Below are 19028 nucleotides of genomic sequence, written 5' to 3'. Positions count from 1 at the left end.
ATATGTTAAAATCAATTGTACAAATTTGATGAGTCAACTTTCAGTGCGTTTAGCAAAGTTCAGGATGCAAATGTAATAGCGGGCCCCAGTGATAGTTCAAAGGAAAGGGGAATTATCCCGTCCCATTTGTTCCTTGGTCAGCATTCGCTCCTGTTTTGTTTTTTAATTGGGTCATGCTAAGCTAATGAACGCCGTGTTTTGCTGTCCAACTAATGGCTTTGTCTTTTTTGTGTTTTGTAGTATTTTGTTGTGATGCACTGTGGTCTGTGTCGGCTGTTGTGTCTGTCTCTGCAATTCCTAAAGAACCAGTGGGCGTGGGCTGTGTGGGTGTGTGTTTGCATCCATTAGAGTGTAATAGCAACGATTTACCTAAATGGGCCAAAATGTGGCTGACAGCTGAATTGTAATCTCTTACAGATTTGATTCATGAACTGTTTTACAATATGTGAATCCACATTTCCTCCAGTTGGTGTCTGTGATGTTTGAGTAAAGATTCCAACACAGGTGTTTCATATACGCGTTACGTTATACTCCGTGTCTTTTCCTCCAATTTGTCCAGTTGATAAGTGGAGGTTCGATCGTCAATGCTGAGGCGGTATGGGACCATGTGACCATGGCGGACCGTGAGTTGGCGTTTAAAGCAGGTGACGTCATCAAGGTGCTCGATGCCTCCAACAAGGACTGGTGGTGGGGCCAGATTGATGAGGAGGAAGGATGGTTCCCTGCCAGCTTTGTACGGGTGAGTTAAGTGTAGCCATGTCTGTCACAGCACACACACAGACACACACACACACACACGCACGAAAATGGGGCGCATGTACATATTAGTACATGCTGATAAATACCCAGCAGCAGCATATTAATTCAAACAAGTTTTTAAAATGAAAGCTTGGAAATTAAAAAAACCTGAAAATTCTCAATCGATCAAGATTTGGTTTAGGTTCAGTGGAATCCATCTTTAGGCTCCCACTAGTCACTTTTGTTAATTCGGTACCTTATTTTATATCCACAAAATATATGTGTAAAACGCATAGTCATCCTAGCGCCACAGGCAGACACACAGTTGGAAAATGTGAGACTTCAATAATGGAGAACAGCTTGCTAAGGGCCTTTATTCGGGGTTCAGGACAATAAAACAAAGGTGCTTGATGAATCCCTTTTTTACTTCATCACCTTCAACTTCTACTTTTACTGTATCATCCACGAGATTTATCCTGTCTTTGGATGGTGATTATAAAGCATTGTTTATATCTGAGCTCAGCTAAACCTACCACAGAGGCCTCACGCTGGCATTACAGGTGCATTTAAAAAAAATCAGAATGCCATGAAGAAGTTTTCTTTTGTCAGTTAGTGAAAACTACTCATTAAAAACAAAGTACTCATTACTTACTCTAAACTACTTATTTACACTCAATAGATTTGTGCACACTTTTGTTTCATTTTATTTTTGGATTAATTACATTCTAACATCTCCAAATATACCGTATTTTCCGGATTATAAGTCGCGGTTTTTGTCATAGTTTGGTCGGGGGTGCGACTTATAAATCGGAGCGACTTATATATGTTTTTTTTTACAAAATCTGTGAGCGCAGAGACAGTAGCCTACACATTTCTATAACAGGTGTTACAGGGAACTCTGTGACCCGTCAGAATCTGTCGCGGTTTCTGGAGGTTCATATTTATCTGTCACACCTGTTATCTAAAAACACCAATTGGAAGGGCTGATTGAAAATGGCGCCGAAAAGAAAGTCATATTCTGCGGCTTACAAGCTTCAGATAGTGAAATATGGAGCCGAAAACGGCAATCGAGCAGCAGAAAGAAAGTTTGGAGTGAGCGAAAAACTTGTAAGGGACTGGCGAAAAGCGGAGGTTACGCTTACTGAAATGAAGAAAACAAAGAAAGCTAATCGCGGGCAACAAGCTAGGTGGCCACAGTTGGAGGAACGAGTTCACGCATGGGTGCTTGAACAACGTGCTGCTGGGAGAGGTTTGTCAACGGTGCAGTTGCGTCTCCACGCCCAGGTGGTTGCCAGGGAAGTGAATATAAACGGCTTTGCGGGAGGACCTTCTTGGTGTTACCGCTTCATGCAACGCAAACGCCTCTCTATCAGAGCTAGGACGACACTGTCCCAAAAACTGCCAGCGGACTTCCAAGCCAAGGTTGACAGTTTCCGCACGTTCATTGACAAGCATGTAAGTGATCACAACGTGACACCGGATCATATTATTAACATGGACGAGGTCCCCCTCACTTTTGACATCCCCATGGGCCGAAGTGTTGCAGAGAAAGGGCAAAAAAGTGTGAATATTGTTACAACTGGTCATGAGAGATCACACTTCACAGTGGTGCTGGCATGTTGTGGAGACGGATCAAAACTGCCACCGATGGTCATTTTCAAACGAAAAACCATGCCAAAAATCCAATCCTCCTCAGTTGAAATCGCCGTGAACGAGAAAGGGTGGATTGATCAAGAAATGATGAACTTGTGGCTTACAAAGTGCTATAATAAGCGACCGGATGGCTTCTTTAGAGCACGCAAAGCTCTGCTTGTGATGGATAGCATGAGAGCGCACATCACACCACAGTTAAAAAATAAATTAAAATTTTTCACTCCATACCTGCCATCATCCCTGGAGGCTTAACCAAAATACTCCAGCCACTTGATATCTCCGTGAATAGGAGCTTTAAGTCAGTTTTGCGTAACCTGTGGGAGCAGTGGATGACGGACGGAGAGCACAGCTTCACGGCAACCGGGAGAATGCGCCATGCAACTTTCCTGGAAGTCATTGAATGGATCGACAAAGCATGGGCTTCAGTGACAACCGCAACCATCCTGTCGGGATTCAGAAAGGCTGGAATAATTGGAACTGCAACTGACGACGAGTCTGATGTAAGCGACGTAGAAGAGGAAGCGGCGTCTTGTCTACCTGCCGAGTTGGGGGAGTTGTTCAAAAGTGACACCGAGGATGAAGATTTCCTTGGATTTCGTGATTCGGAATAAAACCTGATATTTTGGTAAATGTGTTAGCATGTTCTTTGTGCTATATGTTGTTTGGTGTTGGATTTTATCAAATAAATTTTCCCCAAAAATGCGACTTATACTCCAGCAGCAGGGATGACCACGGCCTTGAGAAGACTGTCACGCAATGTCGATTCAGTAACTCGGGGTCACAAGGAGTGGGCTGAGGCTGGAGTCGAGAGGAAAAGGACTATACAAGTAGAAAGCCATTCCTGGACCAGGCGCAATGTCAGAAGACTCTTACCTGGGTTAAGGGAAATAATAAATGGACCATTGCTCAGTTGTCCAAAATTTACTTTTCAGATGAAAGTAAGTTTTGCAGTTTCTTAGGAAGTCTCAATGTCCCAGAGTCTGGAGGGAGAGACACAGAATCTTTGCTGCTTGAAGTCCAATATGAAATGACGGTTTAGGTCCATGTCATCTGCTGGTGTTGGTTCCCTCTGTTTAATCAAGCCCAAATTGACACGGCCTCTACCAGGAGCATTTAGTGCACGTCACGCTTCCATCTGCTGACAAGCCTTTTGGGGACGGTGATTTCCTTTTCCAGCAGGACTTTGCCAAATCAGAACTGGTTTGCTGACCGTGGCCTTACTGTGTCTGATTGGCCAGTCAACTCCCCTGACCTTAACCCTGCATGGAGGGAATCTGTGGGGTATTGTCAAGAGGAAGGAGAAAATACCAGACTCACTAAACACGGATGGACTTTAGACAGACGCCAGAGCTTACTGGGCTTCCATGTTGCAACGCATTGATGCAGTAATGTTGTCCAAAAGAACGCCTATCCAAGTATTGCATACATTGCACATACTTTGACATACAATTAAGTTTGTCTTTTCTATATTATAAATCTTATGAAGTATTCTAATATTTTGAGATACCATATTTTCTTTTCATGAGCTGTAAACCAAGATTTTATTTTTTTAAAGGCTTCAAATATCTCAGTTTATTATCTATTAATCTAAAACCTATTGAAGTTTCAGTATTTTTATTCAATTATGAGGGAAAATGTACTTTTCAATGATGTTCTGATTTATGTGTGTTCTATTAAGTCTGTCTTTATTATTGATACAAGATCTTTTTTGTTGAGAGAAAGCTTCCCACAGCAGAGAACCCCCCTCCCCAAGCCCCCAGACAGTCCTCATGGCCATCCCCACCTGTCTACCTTTCCATATTCGCTTCTGAGAGGCCAGTGCAAACAGGCTGACTAACGGCCAACCAAAAAAGTTTCTGTCTTTTCTGTCGTTCTCTCTCTGCAAGGTGGAACCCCACCCTCTTCAGCCCCAAACAAAACAGGTTTTCTATATCAACCCCATAGCAACTCCACGGTTCCAAAACACCACGTCAAAGGTGCGTTTCCCCAGCTTCATCCATCCACCCATCCAGTCCGCCCGCTCCAGTCTGTCCACACACTGTTCCCTCGACTCTACCAAACATTAACGATCCCATGGCGTTCTCGCATCATCACAACGAGGTCGATAGAAAGTCAGAACTGATGAGTCAAAAGTAAAGTAATGCTAAATGTGTTCATAAGTGCCTGTGTAAAATTCTTAAAAGAAAAAAAAAAAGACATTTGCAATTAGCTGGATTTTGGAATTATTTCTCTTAATTTCTCTTAACATTCATCTTTGTTCCAACTTGAAATGTTGATCATTTCTTCAGTACTCTATTTGCTATCGATTCTGACTTTTCCTCAGCTGTAATGCTGCGCTACCACTTTGTCACTCTGCTTGTCTGTGGCGCTGCATTTCCCATCTTGTGTTTGGCATTCTACCTGTCAGTTCTTCGATGTTCTCTTGGCAAACTGTGTGTCATCAGGTGTTGGCTGCTGGACATCTGAAACCACGGTCAGAGTGGAGAACGCTTTGTGTGTGGGTGTGTCTCTGTGTGTGTGTTGGGGGGAGAGTGTGAGTCACACACGAGGCTGAAGTTGGCCATCAGAGATCCTCTGGGCATCTGAGGATCTCTGATAGAGGCTTTTTTTTAAATCTTGACTTTTGGCAGTTGGTTCCACAATTTTCGAGCACACTAAACCAACATTATCCAAATTATTAGAGACCCATTGTGTAGCACACTGTGTGTAAGTAATGTGTATGTGGTGTGTGTGTGTTTATGTGCGTTCATGTTCACGAGGTGTACTATCAAAGATTCTGTTTATTTGATTTTTTTCATGAACTTTACAGGCAACTTTGTAACACATTCATGATCCCAGTTTTTCTGTGTGTGTGTGTGTGTGTGTGTGTGCGTGCATGTGCATTCAGCTGTGGGTGAACCAGGACGATGGGGGAGCGGAGCCATCGGAGGGGACCAGCGAGGTGCAGAACGGTCACCTAGACCCGACCAACGACTGCCTCTGTCTGGGCTCACCCCTCCAGAACCGGGACCAAATGAGAGCGAACGTCATCAATGAGATCATGAGCACAGAGAGACACTACATCAAACACCTCAAGGACATATGTGAGGTACTGAACAGATGCACAAACGGCTGTCCTTAAATGTCAAATAGACAATGGGAAAGGCATACAGTGAAAAGCTGAGTGGTACTACACAAGTCAGACTTTATTCTGTTTACTTCAAAGACAATTTTCTTTTTGTTGGATTAGAACACATCTCTTTACAACCGCATTCAGTGTTGGCACCATATTCCAGCTCTTGCGGTTTTATATTATGAATCGCATTAAAAAAAAAATGCCGGGAAAGGAAACATCCTGCCAGTTGTAATATACTGTAGCTTTGGTTTAAAAATATTTGAAATCATCCATTGGCACATTTATAGTAGGCTTTAAAAAGAAAAACGGCTTTGATTTTTTTTTCATTCCAAATCATATTTTAAGATTGAATCACGAACCAGTGAATTAATCTCAACTTGTAATTCCTGTCGCGTCTCGTCCTCTCAGGCCTGCATTATGAGGTGAGATCGGAGATAGGGAGGCCCTTTCAGGTTTACGGTAATCCTTGGTTTTTAGGGTTACAACCATCACCATGCAGCAGATTATATTCAAGATGAGTTGTCAACATGTGCACTGCCCACATTTTTTTTTGTGTGTGTGAAAATAACATTAGCCTGTCAGTCACAGCAGAAGCTGGAGCTCAGTGCAAGAATCCTGAGAGCAGTAGCTTCCTCGTGGCGGAAGGGTTCCTCCGGCCCTCTGGTTATTTGACCTAATAATAATATACACGCTGTTTAATTGTGATATCACCACAGAACAGACCCCCCCAAGCCTTGCATTTATTGTACTTAAAAGATAGACTACAGTTTTGATTTACAGTTTCATAATTTGTCTACTCTGTGTGGTCTTAATTTAATGCAGTTTAAACTTCAGGTGAATTGCCCTAATTACAGCGCAGCGACAGGAATTGCACCTTCCCACAGAGGGAACTTCTCTGTCAGATGTCCTTCCTACATTTAGAAGCTGCAATTTTTGTGGGGGGGGGGGGTTTTGGCTGGATTGATGTGTTTGACTTGAATTGTTGGAATTCAGTCTTCAGTAAATGGAGATTTGTTTTTAACAATAAACTTTTAAAAGGATCAAATACGACACTTTAATGAAAGAAATTGGCTCTAACCAGGTGTACTTGGGCGCTTTTACAAAGCAAAGGTTAGGCCCACAGTAGAGTTTATGCTACTCTAATGCATAACAGAGTCGATCTCACTAAAATTGATGTGTGAGCATGAGTGACGCAGAGAATGTCTCGACTGTCTACTGACAATAGCACGTTTCTCTGCAGAGCACGGCCAGCAGAGAGAAGGGATTATTGTCCAATAATCAATTTAGATTGTAATGAATCACATAAATGAAATAGGCATATTACACACCTTACTAGGAGGACCAATTCCCATGCCGCCTTGTTTTCCGCCAGCAGTCCATCCGCAGAATCATTAAGACCCGTGTTCTCGCCTCTCTGGTTCACTCTGCCAGGTCTGAGCTGGATGAGCTTAGCTCTTACACCAGTTCTCTCCCCCGTCTCTTTCTTGGCTCGTCGCGTGGCTCGTGTTGGTGCTTGCTTTGAAGATGTCACAGACGGCAACAGTTTCATCGTCAGATGCACTTGATACAATACCTTTACCTCTTTACCTCCACGATGAATGCACTGCTGTGGTGGGGTAGGCTGACAGCTCTCGGCTCCCAAAGCTCAGTTTAACTCCTGATCCTGCCCAGTATTCATTGCAACCAAATACATATAATGTTTAAAATGTAATTATCTCAAGATAAAGCTCCTGGTTCAGTTACATAGTAGTGCTAAAAATTACTGAGCCTCATTATGGCCAGGCTCACACTGTAGATTCAGACTGAACTAATCACCTTTCCTCATTCTTCTGTTCGCACTTTGTTCCCTGTATCCTACCTGATATATGATGATAAAAGTTAATGGCAATTAAACATTTACTTAGTCTGCTTGTTTGGACATCTGTTGGAGAACACAGCCTTTTCCAAATAAACAATAGTTACTGTAATATCCACATTTGATTTGGTTGATGGATGCAGACAAACCAATTAGGGCAGATCTGAGTCACCTTCAGCACCTAGGAATGCTTGCCATGGATCCACGATGCAGTTCAATTTAAAATGCCCCTAATCCGTTGGTATGTTGATGGGTCTTCGTGAAGCACGCGATCGCAGCGGCTGTGCCAGTCACTAAGAATGCTGTCATAAGTAAATTGTCCACAAAGCCATCTGTTTAATCATTACCATTGATTATTTTGGGAGGATATCTATTTTTTTCAAATGGGGATCGGTCATCTAATTTTAAAAACATTGTTTTAATTATTGATTATTAGAATTGGAATTATTGCATTGCTTTTGTATTTTAACAGAGAGATTCTGTGAAGGGGATTGTCAAGTAAAGACCTACCCCTTGCAGTAAATCGTTCCCAACATGCCCGAACTTCAGGGCATCTAATTAACCACAAGAAATGAATTGACAAATTGAAGCCGTAGTTCATCCGACATTATTAGCTGTAACTCCAGAGAAGCCTGTAAGCTTCTGAGGAGTGAAAGTTCGTTTTGATTCTAATGAAATATAGTCGAGGACTCACCGTGAATTAAAGAGAAATAGGGATCAGATATGAGTCATGGTCTTTTCTGTGGTGGATTTGTGTGTGTGTGTGTGGGGCGGGGGTAGGGGGGGGGGGGGTCATAATATATCGTTCAGGACCTGCCACTTTAACTGTGTGTTGTTTGGAAGTGTCAACGTTGTAATCGGTGTTGTTGCAGGGATACCTGCGTCAGTGCAGGAAGCGTGTTGACATGTTCAACGATGACCAGCTGAGGGTCATCTTTGGGAACATTGAAGACATCTATCGCTTCCAGATGGGCTTCGTTAGAGATCTGGAGAAGCAGTACAACACAGAGGAGCCCCACCTCTCTGAGATCGGCCCCTGCTTCCTAGAACACGTGAGTAACAGCAACCTTTGATGCATGTTCACTGGAAAGAAAAATGAACTCAGGCAGTCACTTTTTTATTGCATGCATATTTTCCTCTCTCATCAAGAATCTTTATTTTCCTTTATTTTGCAGCAAGATGGTTTTTGGATCTATTCAGAGTACTGCAACAACCACTTGGATGCCTGTATGGAACTGAGCAAACTGATGAGGGATGGCAGGTATCAGCACTTCTTCGAGGCTTGTCGCCTCCTCCAGCAAATGATTGACATTGCCATAGACGGCTTCTTGCTCACCCCTGTCCAGAAAATTTGCAAATATCCACTCCAGCTGGCGGAGCTTCTCAAATACACTGCACAGGAGCACAGGTATGGCATGCTTTGGCCCAGGTCACTTTAACCTGCTGATTGAATCGCTTTCCTACATTCAAACCAGATGCGTTCTGCTGCAGTTAGAGGTGTTGGGTCTATTAGCAAATGTTCTGAATCTGTCTGTGAATGTTTTTGAGGACAATATTTCATCAGACTATCTTAATAACTTATATATGCTATATAACACAATTTGTAATCATGCCATATAACTTTTTATTGCCATAGGAACATTGCACAGAACACTGGATATGGCTTGATAAGCAGATTAAATATGCATTTGGGCATTTGCTTGCTTGCGCACGAGCATCAGCGTTCTTCACACTCTGTGTGAGCAGCACGGAAGCACACTATACGATCTAAACATTTGCAGATGAGCGCACACGCACAAGCATCCAGATGAGCAAACGCATGCATGCAAACCCAGAGAAACTCGGTGTAAGTGATTCAGTGCGTCTCAGCCAGCTCCAGGTCATTCACAATCCATGCGTTCTCAGCCAGAGAGGGACAGGTGCCAGCTCTGCCAGCTTTTCCTGCCAGACCGCGGTGTTAGGAGCTGTGCAGAATCTGCCAGATAGGCCTGCTCTCAGTCACACACACACACACACAAACACACATTATCTTCCAAAGCAAGGATTGGATCCATAGTGATTCTAAGCCAGAAGTATAAATCCAGCTCAGTTAGCACAGATACCATTCGCGTTAAGTGCAAATAGCATGAGTGGCTGATTAGAAACAAAATAGCAGCCTGTTATTCCGACTCTGTCCTACGACTACTTACTGCTTCGAATCCAACGTGTGTTTTTTTTAATAGACACGTCTTTATCACTGGCAGCTGCATCTTCATTTTTAAAGATCTTGGAAAGCGTATTTTTCCCTTAACCACACCGGTAGTTATCACGCACACTCTTTGTCCACAGTGACTATCGATATGTGGCAGCAGCCCTGGCAGTAATGCGGAACGTCACTCAGCAAATTAACGAGAGAAAGAGGAGACTGGAGAACATCGACAAGATCGCCCAGTGGCAAGCCTCTGTTCTGGACTGGGAGGTGTGTGCATGTCTAGACTGGAGTAATTACCAAGCATCTGATGTTTTACTCTTATTTTGCCAAGGGACTGAATAACAGACTTTTTTTTATTACCAGTATATCTTATATATTTACATCTTTTCCAGGCTTTCAGTTCATTGCACATAAAGGAAAGTGTATTGAAAGAGCAGCTTTACATTTTTAATTTTGTTTTTCGTTGTTGTTGTTGTTGCATGTTCATATCTGCTTTTAAAATTCACTTCTTTAATTAAATGAAATATTTGTATTTAACAGACACATTCTCAACGTTTGCTGTCTGACTTATCATACCAAAACGCTGTATTAGATGACTGTATAATATAATTCCCTGTTTTGTCACCGTTTAACGCAGTCATACAGCTATTTATCATAGCACTTTTAATTTACTAGACCTGACCCTTAAAAGAACAATCTAAAAATGCTGCAGCAAATTCATGGTCATGTGTGGTCAGTCTGCGTCCTACATTTCCCATTGTGCAACTTGACGGCGTATTTTGCTGGACCTCCTAAGACACCGGCTGAACACAAACAAGTCTTGTAGAGCATACGTCTCATTTTGCAAAGCAGACATTCATTTTCCAGCCCAGGCTGAGAAGCACCTGATGACTGTCGCTGTCATATCATCAGGGTTAACTTGTCAGATTTGGAAAAAAGCCTCAGAAGATGTTATATAACTGTTTTCACGGGCCGGCACTGATAGCTACAATCTGTTTTGTAAACTGATATGTGTAAAATTGGAGTAGTTCGGCTATTTTGCTTTTCACAGTTGCATCAATTAAATGTCCTTTTGGTACCACGTTCATTTATGAATGGATTATCTCTTTCTAGGGGGACGATATCTTGGACAGGAGCTCAGAACTCATCTACACGGGGGAGTTGTCATGGATCTATCAGCCTTATGGACGTAGCCAGCAGCGAGTCTTCTTCCTCTTTGATCACCAGCTGGTCCTCTGTAAGAAGGTAGGCTCTCTCTCTCTCTCTCTCTCTCTCTCTCTGAGAGCTGATAAGTTTAAACAGTGGCTGGTGGCAGCGATGCTTGAGGACAATGTGGCTTCTGCCTTGACCTTCCTTGAGAGCTGCAAACGGATTTTGTAATATCGCACGAGATGCAGTAGCACCCAGCGAAGACGCCTTTAAATCTTCGGGGCCTTTCACAAAATGAAGCTGCGGTAGTTCGGGCTGTACTGCACCGAGTTTGTTCTCTCCTGTCAGGCGGATGTTCACGCTTGGCTGGGCTCTACAACGCATGTACACAAAGACACAAATACACACGCACTCACACACTCACAGGGAATGAATGAATGCCTCATCGCACATGTGTACACAGAGGAACAATCATTTTATCATTACTCAGACAGCCACAAAAGGAAAAAAAGAACATAGATATGCCGTCTCTGTGTCTCTATCCTTACCGCTCTCCTCATCCCGCCCTTCTTCTGTCTTCCCTCGATCCTGAACATCTGTGACACCAGAAATTCAGTCCAGTATTTCTGCAGATGACCACATATGCTTGCTGTTCTAGTCCACTAAATAAATTCTGCTCCAAGACAAGAACTTTTATAAATCCGGATCTTTGTTCTTCTGCAGCATCCTCATAGCAACATGTATAATGGCAGCCCTCGGGGTGTTTTCGGAACACGTTGCATGTAGCTCTCCATCTTGTCCTGTATCTCATCCTTATCAGCGCATGGATGCAGATTTGTCTCTGTATGCTTATTAAAAAATACATTCTTTAAATTATCTCGTTACCTTCTTTGACTTCATAGCGGGAATGTCCCGAGGCAGTGGTCTCAATGAAGATGTTTTTTTTATGTGGACCTTTTGGACTTATTTTAGGGTTGCATTAGTTTCTTGGTATGCTAAAATGTAATGTCTAGTATTCATCACACCATTTACATAAGCATTGTTTTATTTAAAACACTGTGGAAGAATGTCAGATGTCAGACTCAGCAACAGACACCATAAAGTTATGCAACAGAGAAAATTGTAGAGAAGAAATGGGACTATTTAGCTGAAAAACCAACAAGATTTTTTACTGAAGCACAAACCTAAGTACTAAGCCTAACGCAGCTGGTAAATAATCACCTGTCTTTACGAGCCACATCTCCATACGTAGATCAAAGCAAGTGTCCCCCTCGTGACCTTAATCCCTAACAAAGGAAACTGTGGATGTGCCACACAAATTCACAAGACTCAAAGTAAAAACATTAAAATTCATAATTTCCTTCTCTACTGAAGCTGAAGCTACAGAGAAGCACTTATTTCCACTGTTTATTTTGCTACGAGGCAAATAAATCTCAGCAGGGATCCATCTGGACCGATTCTACTAGTTTTTAAGATTGTTTTTAAAATTAGGGCTCAGATTAAGAGAAAAGTGGAATTTCAACTTAAATGTTCGAAAATGGGTTTGTCCCAAAGCAATAGTCTCCCCCTAGTGAGTTCCAGCTCAAGTCCAATCCTACCTTTACATTTCAGACATGAAACTCCATCCACCATTGCTGCTAACAGCTTTAGTTCTGTGATCGTCTGTCATTCTATTTATTATTATAACAAGTCTGTTCTGCTTTAGTTTGGTCAGTGAAGCCACCTCCTGGTTTGGCTCAGCCAACGCAAGCATTTGGAAAGGAACTGAATTAAATCCCACATCCAAACATGACAAAGAATTGAATCAGGCTGAGGCATATTTTATTACCAAGGTCATGATGCCTTTAAAAGTAGTGGGAAAATAGAAGTACAACTTTTAGATTCATTTTAAAAAGGAGATTACTTTATCATATTTTTTTTATTAGCTTAAAAAAACCTGTTTTCATTCCTTGGTGGGTCATTGTAAAAGATAATTATTATAAGAAGAAGAAGACGACGAAGAAGAAGATCCGTGAAATGCTGTAATCTATAAAACTGTGATATTTTCATGCCCTTGCAGACCTTTATTCTTAAATTATTCAAGTTACATCGGTTGCTTTTGGTGAACTCACTGCTGAAGTGGTCAAATATTTAATATATTGACAGATTATTAGCAGCTGTTTGGATGATTGATGGATGAATCAGTTTAGGATGGGGCCAAACGTTCTCTGGTTGCAGCCTCTCCATGTGTTAAAATGAGTTACCGTTGGGCTGGACTAAGGTCAGAGGTCAGAGTAGATCCCCGGTCCCAGCCTAAACCAGCTTAAGGCTGAATTAACTCGTGATAGGGAAATTTGCAGCAGCTTTTAGTCGGGCTCTTCCATTGCTGCCAGTGTTTCTTTTCTTTCTGAAGCGCGGCGTGTCAGTATGTTGAAGTGTTGATGGCTTGTTTGATCGGCACATTTTTTGTTTTTTGCAAATCACACTTTGTTTATTAGATAACTGTAGTGCATTTGTAAAGCATGTTTTATCTGTTTGTTTGTGTAACAACCGTCGATTTTCTCCTCCAGATATCTCCTACAAATAAGGCTCCGATACAATCTTCAAAAATCTTAATTCGTGAAAGGAACAGAACGTTAAAAAAAAGCATCATGAGGAATTCCAATGACAATTAGTGGAAAATGAATATAAAAATATTATTTATCATTTTGCACATGCTCTGATATTTATTGGAGCTGAATCACCTTTCTGATGCAAACGATCATTTCAAAAGTGACCATCATAAACATTACAAAATCGGATTTATCTCAGTGTGTGTCGGTTTTGACTGGTGTAAAGCTGAAAATACAACTCCACAAAGAATTCTGATGGAAAGACTGTCCATCAGGCGAGGTGAGGTACAGCAGACCCACAATAACAGACATCCTCTCCCATAGGATCTCATACGCAGAGACATCCTGTACTACAAGGGCCGCATCGACATGGATCGCTACGAGGTGCGGGACGCCATCGATGGCCGTGATGACGACTTCAACGTCAGCGTAAAGAACGCCTTCAAGTTGTGCAACAAAGACAGCGATGAGATTCACATCTTCCTGGCCAAGAAACCAGAGGAGAAGATCCGCTGGCTGATGGCCTTCCATGAAGAGAGGAAGATGGTGCAGGAGGATGAGAAAATTGGTTAGTTAAATACTACCGGTACCCTGTTTGAAGGCCAGTCACGCTTCAGTGGTGTGCTGCATGTACTGCATCTCGCTACAAAAAAACCAGGAGCTCCCTGTGTTTTAAAAGTGGATGTGACAATCCTGACTCCTGAAAAACTGGGATAAATCGGATGATTTGTGAATCATTTTGACCAAAATTCAACTTAATACAAGGAAAGGATGAATTTAATGTCTATACTGATAAGCTTTGTTGTTAATGTAAATATACACCAATTCTGAATTTGACATCTGGAACACATAAACCAAGAAAGGCAGGCTCGTGTTTACCTTTGTGTTGCATCCCCCTTTCTTGTAACAACTTTATAAGAAGACAAGGACGATAAAGGTTGAAGTTTTGAAAGTTAAAATCTCGATGCGTGACTTCACAGAAGTCCTGGGTCCCCGTTGTCGTATTTTGGAATTCATAATGTGCCATACTTTTTGAGTCGGGAGACAGCCGAATGTCTTTCTGTCCTAATGCACTCAGAGTGCTGCTCGTCTTTGTCCTGCTTAGGACCAACATGGCTGTCCCTGAGAGAAACGTCCTCTGAACTGCATTGTTCCAAACCCATTTTTAATTCTAGTTAAGGCAATGCCATCTCGCTGGACTGGCTGATTCCCAGCAGAGACAGAAATCGACTGCTGGGGTGAGCTGGATTAACCAGAGAGCGGAGACGGCTCTGCACTGCGCTGTCAGTTAATGGACTTGTCTCAACAGAAATGGTCCGTGTGATTTCAAGGTGACACGGAGACAATCAAATGAGCCACAAAGTTTTCTGCTCCAACTCTTGACTTCTTTTTCAGTTCTTTTTGTGTCTAAACAGGAAATATTTCAACTTCCATGAAACAAAGTGACTCACATGCTGGAAACTATTTACATATAAAAACATTTCTGAGTTTTAATATATCAATCCACATTATTCTGGAACAATTACTTCATTTAACTGCAGTCTGTCGAGGCTTCTTTGACCATGGCGTTACCCCAGGTTCTGGGTTGGTGATACCATCTTCATGTTGGATTCATATTTGTATGTCCCCACCAAAGGGACCCACAGGCCATTCTGTCCAGAAGGAACAGGGAATAGTCAGTTCAGAATAGATCTCGGGAAAAACGTTTCACAGCGTCTCTTCAGACTGCTAATTACGACTCAACAACAACTCGAGCAACAACTCTATTTCCGCCAACGGGACATCCATGTCCTTGGACATAATATTTGATTTGATACATTTTTTGAGTTGTACATTTGGTTATGTTATGTGTACATTGTTCACCTATATTTGGATTAGTTCTGTTTGCACTAAACTATGAAACATTAAAAACAGCATTAAATTTAGAATAAGCATGTATTTAAACATTTAGTGTCTTGATTGTAAAATAAAAATCAACGAGTTCTGTGGGATCATTTTTATTTCACAAGCATTTACTGGCCTCATGTGAACATTTGTAAAACATACAATATTGTTTGTCGTTCAGGATTTGAAATCTCTGGGTACCAGAAGAGGCAGGCGGCCATGACGGTGAGAAAGGTGACCAAACAGAAAGGTGAGGCAACAAGAAGATATCAGGTGACTTCCCTTTCTCTTCCTAGCTGGTGTGCTCTGTCTTCTCATCGCTGTTTACTCTTCCTTTAAACTGCTTTCTTTCTTTTTTTTTACTTTCCACACCTTTTTTAACTCCACCTACTTGAATGAATGAACTGGACTCTCTTTGTACTAAGACGGTTAGATGTGTCGAGTGGATTCAGGTTTTCTTGTAGATTCCTTTCAGTGTTAAATGTTTGTCCGCCCGTAAACAAGGATGACTTCATGAGTTAAACCAGCTGTTAAGCATCAATGAAAAGACAGAGGGCTGTTTGCATGAAGTGTTGCGTTCAAAGGATGATGTCAGTGTTGATGACGTGATTCCTGTGTCACGCTTGTCTTGAAAAATACAAATACTGTTTACATATTTCTTCTTCACTGAGCCGCAGTAGTTGGTGATGCCGATTGCTTCTCCCACAGTAGACCCTGAAACTAATAATTATTTGGGGATCTACAGTTCAGAGTCATATTAGTAGTAGTTGTTTTGTTATTATTATTATTATTATTATTATTATTAGTTGTTGTAATAGTAGTAGTGTTGTTATTGTTTTTTTTTTTATTATTATTATTATTATGCCCTACAAACAAAGTGACATTGTGTGTGTGTATACACCTGTGTACTGGGGGGGGGGGGGTTTGCCTTTTGATATTTTTGTAACTGTGTGCTTTTTATTTATTGGCTTCTTTATTTTTGGTTTGAAATTGGAGCTTATTCTCTCACTTGCAATTTACCAAACAAAAAAAAACTTTTAAAAAAAACTAGATAACTTCTTCCTGAATGTTCCTCTTCTTTCCTCGAAGTGAAATGTCCCATGCTGGAGAATAATTTAGTTTATTCATTTAGTTTATTCATTTGTTTTGAACAGTCACAGTACAAAAATCAAAAATACTTTTTCAAAAATAAACGCAAGTAAGACAATAGTACATCTCAAAAAGGAGTGGGAAGAAGTAAAAACAGTAGCGATCTGCTGGATCATCAGGGTCAGCGAGCTACTGTGTCTTATTTTCTTGTGTCACCGGTTCTGTTTTAAACCAAGGCTTCACCAACTGCCTCAGTAAAGGACAAGCATGGTAAACGAGTTCTTCCTGGTAGCTACTTCCTGACAAAGCACCAGCCACAGGACCCACATGTCCCGAGCGCTGTCCTCATCCTTTATAAGTTAGCATTTTATCCCGAGGCTAGATGTATGTACGTGTACCATTACTGATGTTCTTTCTATTGTCCGTTTCACAATGAGCATGACCATCCATTTACGGTATTAATTAACCAATGACTACTGCTTGAATGCTCTCTTTGACGTCAGGCTGCCTGTAAGACGACTATCGGGGGTAAATGTTGTTGTGTGTTTCTAAGTGCTGTATGTGTACATGGCTGGCACAAGGTGAAGTACTCTCTTGAATTTCAGATTCATTTATAGATTTCATCTTGAGAAAGAAGGCCATGTTGTATGGACATGGTTTGAAAATGATAAAGGTATATGCACTAGAGTCCTCCGTAGAGCTAGCACAATAAGATGCCATGGCAACTGCTGAGTAGCTTTGGGAGCTCTTGTGATTGACGTTGGCATTGAAGCATGCAGCCACAGTTCAGTCCCGTTTAAAGGCTTTGTCGTGACAATCCGAGATAAACGGGTTCAGCTAAACGAGACCCTTCTCACTGCTAAAACAGCGTTGGGCAAAACACTGAGCGAGCCGCCTTGTTTCTCGTCTTTGCATTTTTCAAAGATGCCATGGCAACTTTTGGATATTTCATCTCCGAATATCGATTGTATCTAATTTTTATTTTTTATTTGACTAGCATAGATGTGATGTTTGTAGCCTGTAGCTAAACAACATTGTTCTGCAGACCTTAGTTAAATGCATATTAAAACGCTTTCTGTTGACGCTGTTTTTGTTTCCAAGTTAACAAGGGTGCCATTCAAACAAAGGAGTTGTCAGCAAGCATGGAAGAACTTTTGTCTGTCCGCTTAAACGCCTGCTTTCACCACCATACCCGGCGCAAGCCGTCGGTTCTCTTGTTTTCCTGCTGCAGCTTTGATTGAATAGCATCTTTGTCTCCGCCGTGTCATCGCTAGCGCTGAACGCCAGTGTTCAGCTGTCATCCTCTGATCACACTGTATCACATCGTAGCTTTAAGATACTGGAATGATGATGCTAAAGGCTCATTCTGTTTGTGTACACGTCTTCTATGGAAGCATGACTTGGTGTTGTGTTGTTGTGCTTTTTAGATATATTACTGACAATCTCTCCTGTTTGTTATCCACCTCCCTTCTTTTTCTCTCTCGCTTTGTGACCTGCACTGCCCCCCCTTATGCCCCCCCTTTTTATTTTTTTGCACCTGCCTTCCTAGGTGTAAACAGGTGCACGCCTCCCTCATACCCGCCCCCCCAGGACCCCCTCATTGCGGGGCCGTATGAGGTTGCGGAGGACATGGCACAAGGAGAGGTTTTTGAATTCAGTCAATCCAAAAGAGGCCAGGCTCCATTCTGGCAGAATTTTAGTAAATTAGCTCCATTTAAGAAATAGAGATAAAACAGACTCTTACTGGAAGGACCTGCTATTTTTCTTAGAAGCGCTACACACTGGATGACCATGTCGCATAATGACGAGAACCCCCTCCCCCCCAAAAAAACAAAACATGCATACACAAGAGACTTCGATAAGGACCAACTGTTATACAGAGCGTGACTGCAAGCAGCAAGAGGACTCAAGACTTGAGAAGTGAGACTTTACAATCCATGTGTGTTAATAACAGTCTTATTTATCATGCTTTTCCTACTGTCATGAACGTTTTCCCTCAGATTCTGCATATTCACTCCATCGGAATGTCCTGGAGTTACTGAGATTGTTTGGTTATGTCATTTTGAATAAGTCTTCAAGGCCCAGCGAGGATATTGTGCGTTGCGTTCTTCTGTGTGTGAGGTTGATTAAGGGGGGGGCTCAGCTGCCAGCTTTGGTCGTCTGAAGAACCTGTAACGCTCCACTCCGTTCGACCGCTGATCACAGACCGAGCAGGCCGACGCCTGGTTCTGTCCTCACAATCACTGTTTCGTCGCCCTCTCCCATCGCCGTTGCCTGGCGTTCAGCGTTTCCCCTCGATCTCTTATCATCCCCTCTTCTCATCCTCTATCTTGTCTGCCCACCTGCTCGTCCTGTGCGAAGCTGCGGCTCTCGGAGGACGAGCTTCAATCTTCTGGAAGCCTGCCATTGGTGGTGATACAATGGGCCAGGCAATAAATCAGTAGATGTAACATCAATGGAATATTTACATCCTTTCACCAAACCGCGTCTGACAGGGTATTCATAACCGATCACACAGAGGCGCCGGGGGGGGGGGGGGGCATTTGTCAGGGGTTTTGTGACTCGGATGAAACAGCTGGGAGCAGGAGATAGGCCGGCTATGGTCTGCCTACCTTTCTTCATAGCCCCCTCCCCCCAGAGACCGCCCCTGTAGCACTGTGCCGGCTGCTCACTGGGTGTTTTGGAACGAGCACTGCCCACCCCCAGAAAACATTCAGTGGGAGCTAAAAGGGAAATCCATACGTCGGCCAAGGTCCAAAAATT

At 42.3% G+C, this 19028-nt stretch overlaps 1 protein-coding gene across 1 annotated transcript; it reads left to right on the top strand.

The window, feature by feature from the left end:
- Positions 1–550: 550 nt before the first annotated feature.
- LOC137894807 (rho guanine nucleotide exchange factor 9) lies at positions 551–17990 on the top strand. The gene is made up of 9 exons (XM_068740278.1): positions 551–739; positions 5279–5479; positions 8234–8413; positions 8537–8769; positions 9690–9819; positions 10666–10797; positions 13617–13860; positions 15358–15426; positions 17815–17990. The coding sequence occupies exons 1-9, from the start codon at positions 614–616 to the stop codon at positions 17988–17990; spliced, it is 1491 nt and encodes a 496-aa protein (XP_068596379.1). The 5' UTR covers positions 551–613.
- The last annotated feature ends 1038 nt before the right edge of the window (positions 17991–19028 follow it).

This window comes from Brachionichthys hirsutus, chromosome 6 (genome assembly GCF_040956055.1).
Source record: "Brachionichthys hirsutus isolate HB-005 chromosome 6, CSIRO-AGI_Bhir_v1, whole genome shotgun sequence".
NCBI classification, from domain to species: Eukaryota; Metazoa; Chordata; class Actinopteri; order Lophiiformes; family Brachionichthyidae; genus Brachionichthys; species Brachionichthys hirsutus.
The sequence above is the reverse complement of the archived record's forward strand: the minus strand, read 5'-3'. Positions and strand labels throughout refer to the sequence as shown.

What these genes read in the sequence shown, in the direction of transcription:
- LOC137894807 (XM_068740278.1), top strand. Translation starts at nt 614, where the DNA reads ATGGCGGACCGTGAGTTGGCGTTTAAAGCAGGTGACGTCATCAAGGTG. An exon ending in CCTCTGTTCTGGACTGGGAG is followed by an intron (nt 9,820 to 10,665) that starts GTGTGTGCATGT and finishes ATCTCTTTCTAG; the next exon opens with GGGGACGATATCTTGGACAG. An exon ending in AAAGGTGACCAAACAGAAAG is followed by an intron (nt 15,427 to 17,814) that starts GTGAGGCAACAA and finishes CTGCCTTCCTAG; the next exon opens with GTGTAAACAGGTGCACGCCT.